The 12,971-nt window shown below is 62.3% G+C and overlaps 3 protein-coding genes across 5 annotated transcripts in view; 2 read left to right on the top strand and 1 right to left on the bottom strand.

Moving 5' to 3' along the window:
- Positions 1-6: 6 nt before the first annotated feature.
- CREB3L3 (cAMP responsive element binding protein 3 like 3) lies at positions 7-4,538 on the top strand. 3 transcript variants are annotated; one of them, XM_027905236.1, is made up of 10 exons: positions 7-363; positions 1,304-1,433; positions 1,518-1,773; positions 2,194-2,309; positions 2,505-2,636; positions 2,724-2,830; positions 2,936-3,004; positions 3,107-3,191; positions 3,614-3,710; positions 3,858-4,538. In XM_027905236.1, exons 1-10 carry the CDS (start codon positions 353-355, stop codon positions 4,202-4,204), a joined length of 1,350 nt encoding a protein of 449 aa, XP_027761037.1. In that variant the 5' UTR covers positions 7-352; the 3' UTR covers positions 4,205-4,538. The 3 variants fall into 3 exon arrangements, with proteins under 3 accessions (XP_027761037.1, XP_027761038.1, XP_027761036.1); XM_027905237.1 differs by having other exon boundaries at positions 7-368; positions 1,309-1,433; positions 2,508-2,636; XM_027905235.1 differs by having other exon boundaries at positions 7-368; positions 1,309-1,433.
- A 661-nt stretch (positions 4,539-5,199) lies between these two features.
- Positions 5,200-10,641, bottom strand: SIRT6 (sirtuin 6). Its single transcript, XM_027905246.1, has 8 exons — positions 10,547-10,641; positions 9,686-9,813; positions 9,113-9,295; positions 6,980-7,039; positions 6,783-6,878; positions 6,470-6,550; positions 6,249-6,372; positions 5,200-5,678 (listed from the first exon to the last, which is right to left on the bottom strand). Exons 1-8 carry the CDS (start codon positions 10,610-10,612, stop codon positions 5,319-5,321), a joined length of 1,098 nt encoding a protein of 365 aa, XP_027761047.1. The 5' UTR covers positions 10,613-10,641; the 3' UTR covers positions 5,200-5,318.
- Positions 10,642-11,470: 829 nt separating this feature from the next.
- ANKRD24 (ankyrin repeat domain 24) overlaps positions 11,471-12,971 on the top strand; it is a 9,304-nt gene continuing 7,803 nt past the window's right edge. Inside the window, exon 1 of the mRNA XM_027905233.1 lies at positions 11,471-11,611. Coding sequence (XP_027761034.1) covers positions 11,576-11,611 — 36 coding nt within the window. The 5' untranslated portion in view covers positions 11,471-11,575. The remainder of the gene's footprint in view (positions 11,612-12,971) is intronic.

Here is a 12,971-nt window from a genome sequence, read left to right as displayed (position 1 = left end):
CCAAATGGGATTTAACACCGAGACACCTGTCTGAAAAAAAAGGGAAATTGTCCCCAAAAGTGGGTGAAGGTTCATGGACAATTATAGCACCTGGACTTCGCTCTGCTGTCCCAGCCCCTCCTGCCCTGCTTGGCAAGGGAGCACAAAAACATGTGGCTAATGAGTTACGGGTCCATCACAGCCTGCCGGCCCCAATCAGGGACATTTTGCAATCCAGGACTTTATTTCTGTGCAGTTGGAGTTTAAACTTTGCCACTGTGGTCAGGGCATCACACAGGAGGAGGAGGAGGAGGAAGAGGAGGCTGGACTTGGTGTCCACCTCAGAGCTCAGAGAGGGTTGAGAGGACAATCCATGGGATCTCACCCAGGTATGGCCCTCAGTGGGGTCCCAGGGGACCATCAGGGTGAAGGACAGGGTGCAATAAAACCTTCCTGTGCCTGGGTTGGCCAGACAGACATCCCAGTAAATGACACTTGAGCCTGGGGTTAATTGGCTGGGAAGAGCAGTTGGAGGTTGGGTTGGGTGTTGGGTTGAGTGGTGCGTTGGTGATCAGTCAGCCTGAGAGTTGACTGGTCAGTCCATCGGTCAGTCTGTTGGCTTTTTGGTCAGTCCATCCTTTGGTCACTTGGTCAACGGGTTGACCACTTGGACTGTTTCTCGATGGGCTCACTGATTGACTGGTCAACCGGTTGGTCAGTAGGTCAGCTGGTGGGGTAGTTGGGTTGTCAGTGGGTTGATTGGCCAGGTGGGCAAGTGGTCAACTGGCCTGGTGGCTCTGTCTGAGTCTGGGGTGTCAACCAGTGCCTGGGGTGGCACTGAGGGACTGAGTCCCCTCCCTGGGGCTGAATCCTGTCCTTGGGGACGGGTCCCCTCCTCAGTCTTCTCCCCTCCCCTTCCCACCCAGAGTGCCCACCCTGCCCTCCCAGAGTGGTCACCCCCAGGCCAGGGCTGGAGGGGGAGCTGCCCCAGCCCCTCCTGCCCTCAGGGAGTCAAGGGGGGGGTTGGGGGAGCCCCTGGCTGGGCCATTCTGGGGGGAAAAATAGAGGATTTGGGAGTTTCAGCAGCTGGAAGGAGGTGGTGGGGGGGGTGAGTAGTGGGGCACTGCCTTACCCAGAGCCCCCACACCCTGTGCTCTCCCTCCCACACATGAAGGGCTTTGCCAGCTGTGCCCACATCTGTGCAGAGACAGCCCCAAACCCACTCCCTGCTCCCTCCCACTGCCCCCACCGTGTGTCCCCAGGCCTGTGCAGCTTGTGTGGGGTGGAGGGGAGGACAACCAGGGGCACTGACACTGTGTCACCTCCCAGCCATGGCCTCCAGTGTGGGCAGCCTGGACAGCCTGGACCTGCTGGACCTTCTGTTCGACCGGCAGGACGGGATCCTGCGCGAGGTGGAGCTGGGAACGCCGCCGGGAGCCTGGCACGAGGGCAGGGTGAGAGCCCCGGGCTGGGGGGGATGTCCCATGGGCACCCCAGGGTGACAGTGCCCCGTGCTGATGGGTGTTGTGTCCCCACAGCATGCCCAGGACAGCGAGGACTTCCTCAGCTCCATCCTGGGCTCCGGGGATTCGGTGTCGGACTCGCCCAGCTGCTCCCCGGCCACCAGCGACAGTGGGGTCTCCGAGGACCCCCCCTCGGACCAGCACGACAGCCCCCCCAGGTGCTGTGACGGGGGTCCCCCAGAGGTCCTGTACCCCTACACCAACCCCTGCCGGGCTCAGCCCATCCCAGCAGGGTCTGGGGTCCTGCAGCCCGAGGTCTCCATCGACCTGGGTGAGCCACATTGGGCTGGGGGCACTGGGGAGCTCAGAGGGGTGGGGCAGGTGGGGGCTTTTTGGGGCTTGTGAGGGGATTGGGGGAGCTGAGGGGACTGGAGGGAACTGGGGAGAACTGGGAGGTCTGGAGGACTGGTGAGTGGAGAGAGCTTGGGAACTGGGCTGAACTGGGCAGACTGGTGTTGGTGGGGGAGGCTGGATGAGGAGAAGGGTTTAGGGGGGCTGAGCAGCACAGGGTGCTGAGGGAGGGGCTGGGGCAGGACCAGAACGACAGTTTGGGGGGGCAGAGTTGGGGTCACGGACTGGGCGGCGGGTCAGCCCAGCTCTGGGGCCGTGGCAGGGAGCACCCCTGGGGGAGGGACAGCAGGGACAGAGGGGGACACAGGACAGCTGACAGCCCTGCTGTGCCCTCCCCCAGACATGTGGCACCCCGGGTTCTTCCTGGAAGAGAGCCAGGACCTGCCCGTGGTGTCCCCGCCACCGTCCTGCGCCCTCACCGTCAAGGACCTGCTGCTCTCAGGCAGCTCTGACAACGTGAGTCCCTGTCCCTGTGTCCCCAACACTCCCTGCCTGCAGCCTTGGCCCCTCCTGATCCCCCCATTCCCATCCCTATCCCCACATTTATCCCCATTCCTACACCACAGACAGAGGTTTTACCTCCCTGGTCCACGATCCCATCCCTGTCCCCACCCCGTGGTTCCCTGGGGTGCCCATTCCCTGTTCCCACAGCAGCCACAGGCTCCTGGCTCCCTGCTCCGGCCAAACCAGGGCCCCTTCCAGGAGCTGGTGCTGACGGAGGACGAGAAGAAGCTGCTGGCCAAGGAGGGGGTGACCCTGCCCACACAGCTGCCCCTCACCAAGGTGGGTCCCAGCACGCCTGGGGAGGGTGTGGGGCTGGAGGGGGTCCCATCCCCGGCATCCCTGACTACTCCCCCTCGTGTTCCCCAGTACGAGGAGCGGGTGCTGAAGAAGATCCGGCGGAAGATCCGGAACAAGCAGTCGGCTCAGGAGAGCCGCAAGAAGAAGAAGGAATATATCGATGGGCTGGAGAGCAGGTATGGCCCCCACCCCTCAGCCTGGGCATGGGGACACCCTGGGGGGCACAGCCAGCCCCCCACGAGCTGTCCCCCTGATCCCAACCCCTTCTCCCTGCGCCCCAGGATGTCGGCGTGCACGGCCCAGAACCAGGAGCTGCAGAGGAAAGTCCTGCACCTGGAGAAGCAGAACTCGTAGGTGTTCCCAGGGTGGGGTGGGGACAGTGGGGGGTAGGATGTGGTTGGGACAACCTGCTGGAGGGGCCTGGGGGGCTCACGGGCTCTCCCTGTTCCCAGGTCCCTCCTGGAGCAGCTGAAGAAGCTCCAGGCCCTCGTGGTACAGTCGAGCAACAAGGCGGCGCAGACGGGAACGTGCCTGGCGGTGTGTGGGGCTCCAAACCCCCGGGATCCTCGGGATGGGAAGGGGGACCTGTGGAGATGAGCTGGAAGGGGTGGATGGGGGCATTGGAGGGATGGATGGATGGATGGATGGAGGGATGGAGACAGGGATGGGTGAATGAAGGGATAGGTGGAAGCAGGGATGAATGGATGAAGGGAAGGAAGAACACAAGGATATCTGGATGGAGGGAGGGAGGGATGGAGGGTGGGGATGTGTAGGTGGATGGATGAAGGGATGGGTGGATGCAGGGAGGGATGGATGGAAGTGCCCTGGCAGGGGAACAAGCACCAGGAGGGATGGAGGGATGGACACAATCATGGTTCTGTCACCAGCCCCTCCCTGGGAGCTGTCCCAGCCCCTGGTCCCCCTCCACTGCTGTGTGGTGACATCCCCTCTGTCCCCAGGTCCTTCTGCTCTCCTTCACCCTCATCGTCTTCCCCTCCATCAGCCCCTTCGCCCCCAGCAAGGCCGAGCCCAACGGAGACTTCAGGCCGGTGCGAGGTAAGGCTGAGCTGGGCTGTGCTGGGGCTGTGCCAGGCTGAGCTGGGACTGTACTGGGCTGTGCCAGGGCTGTACTGGGCTGTGCCAGGGCAGTGCCAGGCCCACAGGCCCCACCCCAGGCCCTGACCCTTGTGCCCTGGCGCTCAGTTTTCTCCAGGTCGCTGCACAACGCGGCCGCCTCCCGCGTGGTTCACAGCCAGCCCCAGCCCGGGGACGAGAAGCCCCGGGAGCCCCTGTGGTCGGAGCACCTGCAGGAGGCCCCCGAGACCCTGCACGGAGCTTTCAGTGGCCACACACACCTGGACAAAGTGTCCCTCAGGAACGACACACCCACACCGGCACAGGCCCCCGAGGGGCTGAGCGGTGGGGCTGGGGGTGGCACCCACGCCGTGCCAGGGGACAGCCCCGCGTCCCAGCAGAGCCCGGCAGGGCTGGCCTGGGCCAAAGCTGGGCACGGCCATCCCGCCGGGCTGGAGCCGGAGGAGGAGCTTTAGCAGCACACCCAGGGACCACGGGGGACGCCACGGGGTGACACAGCACCTCAGCCCCTCCGGGACCAGCCCTCGGGGTGAGCCCTGCAGGACGTGCCTCCAGCTGCTGGACCCGCTGGGCTTTGCTTGTGACTGTGAAGTGGGAAGGGGAGGCTGCTTCCCACTGGCCTTACTGGGAGGGAAGGGGCTGCTCCTGCCCCCTGGGTGCAGTGGAAGTTGTGGAAGGGATGAGGGGTCGCTCAGGATGGGGCTGAGGGAGCAGGAGGGGCCCTGGGCTGCTTGGTTCTGCTGATGGTGCAACTGGTTGGTTTTGTTCTTGGGTTTGGTTTGGGTTTGTTTTGGTGTTTGGTTTTTGTTGGTTTTTTTTTTTTTTAATTTTATTTTCATCTCCAAATACAAGTTATTTTGGAAAAAAATCCAGCTGATTTAATTTAAGAGGGGGTGATCCACAAGGTTTCAAGGAGCCTTGGGCCAGGGGGGCCTCAAGCCCAACTGCCTTGAGGCAGTGGGGCCCAGGAGAGGTGGGACAAGTGGCCAGGCCCAGTGGGACACCAGGGCACATCCCACAGCTCCCAGCCCTGTGTCCAACTGGGATCCAGCCAGCACCACTCCCCTTCCATGACCAAGTGACATGGAATCACAGAATTACGGAACAGTTTGGGTTGGAAGGGACTTTAAAGCCCACCCAGTGCCACCCCTTGCCATGGGCAGGGACACCTTCCACTATCCCAGGTTGTTCCAACCTGGCCTTGGACACTTCCAGGGATCCAGGGGCAGCTGCTCTGGGAAAATCCACATCCCCCAGACCATGGGATGGGCTCATCCCAACCACCACCTGGTGCCAGCTGTCCCAGTGATCCCATGTCACCATCCCAGTGCCCCCAGCTCCAGCTGTGCCCCACAGCTGCCTCCTCTCAGGAAAGGAACCCAGAGCTTGGGACACTTGAAGGAGCAAGGCCCTTCCCAAGGCCTTCCGTGGGTGCAGCTGCCCCGCCACGTGTGCTTCGAGTGTGTTTAATACTTACATAAAAAAAGGGACAATATTTAAGGGTATAAAAAAAAGTCGGTAGGAAAAGCGGCACGGACGAGAGTCTGGAGAGAGGGAACAGTCCAGGGCTCAGCTCAGGAGAGCTTCCACCTTCACCTTCTTCACCGGCGGCAGCCCCGTGTCCGGGCTGGGACACTCCTGCTTCAGCCCCTCGTGGTGCTCCTCCACCAGCACCTTCCCAGAGCACGGCATATTCCCAGGACACGGCGTATTCCCGGCACGTGGCATTCCCGTGCCGTTGTGCTGGGAGAGGGGCTCCTCCTTCAGCCACTTCCCGGGGGACGTGAGGAGCTGCTCCGGCCTCGGGAGCTCCGCGCTCTCCACCACCACCGGCCCCGTCCACTCGGGCACCTCCAGCCCCAGGTGCTTCATCAGCTTCGTCATCACGTCGTCCACGTAGGCGTGGATGCGCAGGTCGGCCTGTCTGTCCTGGGGGGAAGGGCAGGTGGGATCTCAGGGGAAGGTTTTTCCTCCCCAGAGGGTGGTGGGCACTGCCCAGGCTCCCCAGGGCAGTGGGCACGGCCCCAAGGCTGCCAGAGCTCCAGGAGGGTTTGGACAACGCTCTGAGGGACAGGGGGGGATTGTTGGGGTGTCTGTGCAGGGCCAGGAGTTGGACTGGATGATCCTGATGGGTCTCTTCTAACTCTGCATATTCCATGATTTCACTGGGCTTTGATTCACCAGAGGATACATCAGGCTTTGGGCTGAGTTTTTATTCTCTCTTAAAGCTCTCTTGGATGAGGTTGGATGGGGCTTGGAGCAACCTGGTCCAGTGGAAGGTGTCCCTGCCCATGGCAGGGGGTGGGACTGGATGAGCTTCAAGTCCCTCCCCACCCAAACCATTCTGAGATTTACCTGCAATTTCCAAGTGTTTATCAGGACTTGCAGGTTTTACTCCCACCTGGGAGGGGACAGGGACAGGGACAAAGCTGGGCTGGGCCTGGGAGAGGTGACAGGAGGGGAGAGGAGCAGCACAGGGTGCTGAGGACTCTCACTCACGTGTTTGGTTGCCTGTAGGTTGACTATGACCAGCTTCCCTCCTCTCTTCTTGGTGATCAGTGGGAGGTTCCCACTGGGTTTGATCTGTAGGGAGGTCCCCAGGGTCACAGAGAGATCGGCTTTCCTTCAGGGAGGAGACAAAAATCCACAACCACGGGATGCTTTGGGTTGGGAGGGACCTTAAAGCTCATCCAGTTCCACCTCCCACTTCCCAGAGTTACCTGCAGGCTTCATCCGCCAGCGTGAGGTCACGGTCGGGCAGGGAATCTTCCCAGTCCAGGATAGTGTCTCTTAACTTCCCTCTGGAAATCACACACAGGGATCAAAGTTTTCCCCTGCCAGGCAGGGAACAGCAGAGCTGCCCTGGCAGAGGTGCCAGACGTGTCCCACCCTCCCTCGTGGCAGCGCTGCGAGACCTTCCTGCACCCTCAGCCGCTTCTCCTAACCCTGAGGAGCTGCTGGCCACTCCAAGAGACATCCCATGTGCAGCATTCCAGCAGGGATCCAGCCCTACCTGCAGGGAGCCAGCCCTACCTGCAGGCCCTCAGCCCACGGGCCTTGGTGACGCTGCAGAGCCGGCCGGTGGGTTTGAGCCCCATGCTGCCCACCACGGCGTCCCGCACGTACTGCCTGCAGAGACACGGACCCACTCAGGGCCAGGCACTCGGGGAAGGGCTGCAATGCCCCCCACCTCGACGTGGAAATCCCCCCCAAGCCCCTCCCACACGTACTTGCCGCATTTCACGCACTCCTCCACGAACATGTTCCCGTGGAGCTCGGCCAGCTTGTCCCTGCGGGAGGGACAACAAGTGTGTGAGGTGGGAAAGGGAAAGCCCTGGAGCAACCCCCCTCCTCCCTCACCAGGGCTTCCCTGCATTCCAGCTCTGCCAAAGGGTGGGTTCATCTCCCTGTGGCCACCCCAGCAGGGACTGAGGAGGGACACAGCATGTCCTGGCTTTTTAATGCTTCCACCTGCAGCGTCGATTCCAGCCCCCGATCCAGCTCAAATCTCTGCTCCTCGGTAGCACCTGGATCTTTGCTTTCCTCAGCACCTCTCTTGTCCCTGTGCCACCCCAGCCCTCTGAAACCCGTTTGGCCTGAAAGTCCCTTTGGGCTCGGTGCAGAAGGCAGAGGAAAGCACAGCCACCCCCTCCCTGTGCTCCTCCAAACCCCACCACGCCTGGGAACCTCCTCCAGGGGGGGATGAGACAGGACTGACTTGATTTCCCCCCGTTTGGCCCCAGTTCAGCAGCACTTACTCAAGCACAGGCTTTGTTTTGGTGGCAGTCCCATCCCCAGTTCCTTTTCCCAGGGCTGTTCAGTTTAAACAGGCAAAGGTGGTGCTGGGAGAAGGACTTGGGGGTTTTTAATCCCAGGAAATACCCCCTGGAGGCAGCTCTGCTCAGCCAGAGGTGGCTGAAGGTATTTGTGAGAAGCATCTTCTCCGACATTCCTTCAGGATCCTCATTCTCATCCCCCACTCATGGAATCCCAGGATGGTTTGGGTGGGAAGGACCTTAAAGGTCCCACTATCCCAGGTTGCTCCGACCTGGCCTTGGACACTTCCAGGGATAACAGAATACCCTGAGTTGGAAGGGACCCACAGGGATCATCAGCCCAACTCCTGGCCTTGCACAGGACACCCCAACAATCCCACCATATCCCTGAGATTGTTGTCCACGGCCTGTTTCCCTTTTTACATCCTCATTTTTCCAAGGGCATCCCCAGATTCTCCTGGAATCTGTTCCAGCGCCTCAACATAAAAACCCCGGAGGTACCAACGTCAGTCCCAGACACTCAGCATCTTTCAAGCCTCAGTGCTTCCCTTCCTTTTATTTTCTGCTGCTCTCCCCTCCCCTTCTCAGGCAGCTCTGAGCACTTTTCCCTCCCCAGACAATCCCTGGCTGCTCTAAAGTGCCGGGAATGGCTTTTAGAACGGGCTGGGGTTCGTGGAGGGCAAAGCTCCGGCTGTCACGAGGGCCGAGGGAGAGGCAGGTTCCTTCGAGGACATCTTTGGAACAGCCACTCCAGTTCTCCCCCCTCCACGCAAGGGACTGGAGCTCTGGTACCCTCAGCTCTTGGATGTCGCAGTTTCCCGCAGAGGGAATTCTCGGAATCCCTGGGAATCCTCCGTGGGATCCCGACCTCGCCGCCGGAGAATCGGAGAGCACCGGTAAGTCGGAGCAGTTCCAGCCACGGGACCTTCCCTCTCTCTTGCTGCTCGTGGAGATTTCCAGGTTTATCGAGAGGCTAAGTGCTTTTTAAGGCTTTTTTTGGGGCCCAGCACTGGTTTTACTGGAATTTCAGTGAAGCAAATCCAGGCAGCCCAGGATCCAGCGCTCCGAGAGCTCTGGGAAGCTGGGGTGAGACACATCTCTGCACCCAGAGCCATTCCAGGCGTTCCCATCCTCCCTCCTGTGCCTCCACCCCTCTGGATGGGTATGGAGAGGGTGGGAAGGACCCTGAGCACGGCTCTGAGCTGCACATCTCCTGCTTGGATCCAGATTCCCACCCCCAGGGCCCTGCCCCATCCCAGGGAGTGTCCAAGGCCAGGTTGGAGCAACCTGGGATAGTGGGAGATGTCCCTGCTCAGGGCAGGGGGTGGGATGGGATAGGATTTAAGGTCCCTTCCAACCCAAACCATTCTGGGATTCTACAATTCCACGACCTTGTTCTTCCTGTGCACAAGAAGCATTTCCAGAGAGCAACAACCGAGGACAATTCCATTCCACCCCCCTCTGGATTGGAACCACACCCTCTAAAATTCCAGCTGGTTCATCCCCTTCCAGCTTTCACTCCCCACATCAGATTCCTTGGGAATCAAATCCCTTTTGCACGGGGGCCAGGAAAGGCAGGGGCAGTACCGTGGGAATCCTGAGCGCACGTGCAGGCCATCCACGTTCTGGCTGACCAGGAATTTCAGGATTCCGACCCTCTGCAGCCCCAGCAGCGCCATGTGAGTCTTGGAGGGCCTGGCATTCTCAAAGGTGGTGTCGAATTTTGGGGAGAGCCCTTTCTCTTCCATAGTCCAGACACCATTGGGGCCCCTGCAGGCACGGGAGAGAGGGAGAAGGGAGGGCTCAGACTCCCATCCGTGTGGGATGAGCCAGGCCCTGCGGAAGGGAGGTCGTGGAACGCCAGGGTTCTGGTGGTTGATGCAAGCAGAGCACGGGAGGGGACTTTGGGGGAAGAGCTGAACATCAGGGAGGTGTGAAAAAGGGTGTTCACAGCTGGGTCCAGCACTGGTGGGATGGATGGATGGGTGGATGGATGGATGGATGGATGGGTGGATGGATGGATGGATGGATGGATGGATGGATGGATGGATGGATGGATGGGTGGATGGATGAAGTAGATCTGGCTGGGGTAAACCAGAGCTTTCCAAGAGCTTTCCAAGCTGGAAGATGGACTTGGAGGAGGTGGTGCCATCCCCTTACCTGAAGTCAGGGATCCCCGAGGCCGTGCTGATTCCTGCCCCTGTGTGAAACACCACATTGGAGGAGCTCCGGATCAGCTCCGCCAGCTCCCGGACCTTCCGCTCCAGCTCCTCCGGGGGGTCGAAAATCTGGCCAAAGACACAAACCCGGCATGGAGGGACGTGGGGGTGGGAAGGAATTCCTCCCTGGGAGAGTGGGCAGGCCCTGGCACAGGTTGGGCAGAAAAGCTGTGGCTGCCCCATCCCTGGAAGTGTCCAAGGCCAGGTTGGAGCAACCTGGGCTAATGGGAGGTGTCCCTGCCCGTGGCAGGGGGTGGGGATGGATAATCCTTCAGGTCTCTTCCAATGGGCCTGAGGGAGATATGGGGGAACCGCGAGGTGGGGATTGGGGAGCATGGAGGGGGTCATGGGGTGGGACTGAGGGGATAAGGAGGGAGCCACAGGGTGATGAGAGGGACACAGAGGGAATTATGGGATGGGCCTGGATGGGTACAAGGAGGGGGACATGGGGTGGGCTGAGGGGGGGGGCAAGGAGGGAGCCCCGGGGTGGATCTGGGGGGGACAAGGAGGGAGCAGCTGGATGGGGCCAGGGGGGCCATGGAAGGGGCAATGGAGGGGGGCAAAGAGGGTTCCACGGGGAAGGGCTGGGCACACACAAAGCGCTCGGTCCCTCCCCAGTGTTGGGCTCCCCACGGGTGTCCCCGCGAGACCCTCGGCCGCGGTTGCCATGGGAACGCGCCGGGCCGGGGCAGGGCCCGCGGGAGGCTGGGGCGGGGGGGCCCGGGCGGTCGGAGTTCCCCCCCCAGGTGAGCAGATTTCCCCCCCGGGCGGTCGGAGGGTCCCGTCCGCGGGCTCTGCTCACCTCGGGGAGGCCGCACTTGCCCTTGTCCGAGTACGGGGACAGCCCCGCCGCGTAATTCACCGCCATCGGCGCGGCCGCACCGCGGCCGGAAGCGGAGCCCAAAGGGGGGCGGGGCCTGAGCAGGACACGCCCCCAAAGAGCCGCCGCCGCCGCCATCTTTGTGTCGGGCAAAGCCAAACCTTGCCCAAAGCTCGCCCAGGGGGATGCCCAGGGGGATGCCAGGGCAGGATGACGGATGGCAGGGAGGGACAGGGGGTGCCATGGAAGTTCAGGGGTGTCAGGGAGGGGAAGGGGGTGTCAGGGAAGGCAGGGGGTGCTGGCAAGGGCAGGGGGTGCCAGGGAGGGGAAGGGGGTACCGGGCCAGGCCAGGAGGTGTCACCAAGGTCAGGGGGTGTCAGGGAAGTTCAGGGGGTGTCAGGGAAGGCAAAGGGTGCTGGCAATGGCAGGGGGTGCCAGAGAGAGGCCAGGAATGCCAGGGAGGGGAAGGGAAGGGTGTCAGGCCAGGCCGGGAGGTGGCACCAAGGTCAGGAGGTGGACAGCAAGTGCCAGGGAAGGGCAGGGGTACATCAAGGACAGGGGGGTGCCAAGGGAAGAACAGGGGGATGCCAAGGAAATTCAGGGGGTGCCAACCATCAAGACTCAGCCTGTCACCAGCTGCAGCCCCAGACCCCCGAGAGGGCTGAGCAGCCCAACCTGAGCCCCCCCACGACTGCCCCTCCAACCCATGTCCCCTCTGTCCCCTGTCCCTGTCCCTGCAGGGTCACACAGACAGACACACAGACACACACACAGACCCCTCCCCAACAGCCTCCCCAGGCTGTAACCGCAGCCGATCCGTAACCCAACTCCCCGGCTCCTGTTCCCGGCTCCGCTGCGGCTGCGGGGACACCAACGGGGACAGGGCTGGCAACGGGCACAGGGCTGGCAAGGGTGGCACTGGGGGGGGGCTGAGCTGTCCCCGGGGAGGGACAGACCCTCCAGCACGGCCGTCCCCCCAGCAGGTGCCACAAGGCTGAGCCTGGAGCCACCATGAAGAGCCTGAGGGCCAAGTTCAAGAAGGGAGACGTGAGTGCCGTCCCTGGGGGGCTCTGGGGCACGGGGACCTCTCCTGGGATGTCCACAGGGACATGGGGACCTCTCCTGGGATGTCCACAAGGACACAGGGATGTCCACAGGGACATGGGGGTATCCACAGGGACACGGGGATGTGCCCATGAGGATACAGGGATGCAGGGACCTGCCCTGGGATGTCCACAGGGACTCAGGGACCTGCTGTGGGATATCCTTGGGGACATGGGGACCTGCCTTGGGATGTCCATGAGGACACAGGGATACAGGGACCCGCCCTGGAATGTCCCCAGGGACATGGGGACCTGCCCTGGTGTGTCCTTGGGGACATGGGAATGTGCTCCAGGGTGTCCCCAGGTTTCACAGGGACACAGAGACTTGCCCTGGGATGTCCATGGGGACACAGGGACCTGTTCCAGGATGTCCTCAGGGATACAGGAACCTGCCCTGGGATATGGATGGGGACCTGCCCCAGAATGTCCCAGGTCCTACAGGGACTTGAAGAAGTGGAGATTTTCCCCAGGATGTCCCCAGTGCCACAGGGACATGGGAACACCCCCTGGGACAGGGGGTGGCCGCTCCCCACGAGGACAGCAGCCCCACAGAGGTTGGCACTGCCACCCTGGCTGGTGGCATCGAGCCCCCAGCGCACCCCCAGTGCTCCCAGAGCCATCCCTGGGAGCGGGACAGAACAAAGGAGAGGGAAAGTGGGTCGCAGGTCCCCTCCCTGTCCCCTCCCTGGTGACAACTGCCAGCTTTCCAGCTGCCACAGCCCGTGCAAGCAGGGAGTCGATGCTCCTCAATTATTCAGGAGCCGCCTGGCACGGGCCACGGGCTCTGCCCCGGGGGCACAGGGTGACAGGGCGGGCGACAGGCACCCGGGGGACAGGGCAGGAGGATGCTCAACCCTGCTTTGGGGGTGGTTCGACACCTCGCTTGAGCTTGGGGTGGGAAAACTGTCCCCCCACCCCGCCTCAACCCTTCCCACAGGAACTGGGACCAGTCTGGGTGCTGGTCGCTGGCTGGGGGGATGCTCCGTGGCGGGATGCGGGGATGCCGAGGAGGGAAAGAGGGAGGGAGGGAGGGGAGGAGGGAGGGACGGAGGGATGGAGGGAGGCGGGTCCCGGTTCCCACTGCGGCAGCCCCTGCCCCGCCCGGGCGGCGATGCTGGACCGAGCCGGGCTCTGGGGTGGGCGTGCTGGCCCGGGCGGGGGGCGCGGGGTTTATGGCTGCCCGCCGCCTCCTCCTCAGCACCATGAAGCAGATCTGCCTCTGTGCCGCCGCCTCCTTCGCGGTACGTCCCCGGTCCCCCCCTCTCGGGACCCCTCCGGTCGCGTCCTGCGGGCTGAGCCGTGTC

The sequence above is a fragment of the Empidonax traillii genome, unplaced genomic scaffold (genome assembly GCF_003031625.1).
Source record: "Empidonax traillii isolate 1590-97213 ecotype Southwest subspecies unplaced genomic scaffold, ASM303162v1 scaffold1133:size178786, whole genome shotgun sequence".
NCBI lineage: Eukaryota > Metazoa > Chordata > Aves > Passeriformes > Tyrannidae > Empidonax > Empidonax traillii.
Note: the sequence above shows the minus strand (reverse complement) of the source record. Positions and strands in the feature narration are given on the sequence as shown.

Coding starts and splice junctions, on each gene's coding strand:
- CREB3L3 (XM_027905236.1), top strand. Junction 2,637..2,723: donor CACAGCTGCCCCTCACCAAG/GTGGGTCCCAGC, acceptor CGTGTTCCCCAG/TACGAGGAGCGGGTGCTGAA. Junction 2,831..2,935: donor ATCGATGGGCTGGAGAGCAG/GTATGGCCCCCA, acceptor CCTGCGCCCCAG/GATGTCGGCGTGCACGGCCC.
- SIRT6 (XM_027905246.1), bottom strand. CDS start 10,612: ATGGCGGTGAATTACGCGGCGGGGCTGTCCCCGTACTCGGACAAGGGC. Junction 6,879..6,979: donor GAGTGCGTGAAATGCGGCAA/GTACGTGTGGGA, acceptor GTGTCTCTGCAG/GCAGTACGTGCGGGACGCCG. Junction 5,679..6,248: donor ACCTACAGGCAACCAAACAC/GTGAGTGAGAGT, acceptor CCTTCCCCCCAG/GACAGACAGGCCGACCTGCG.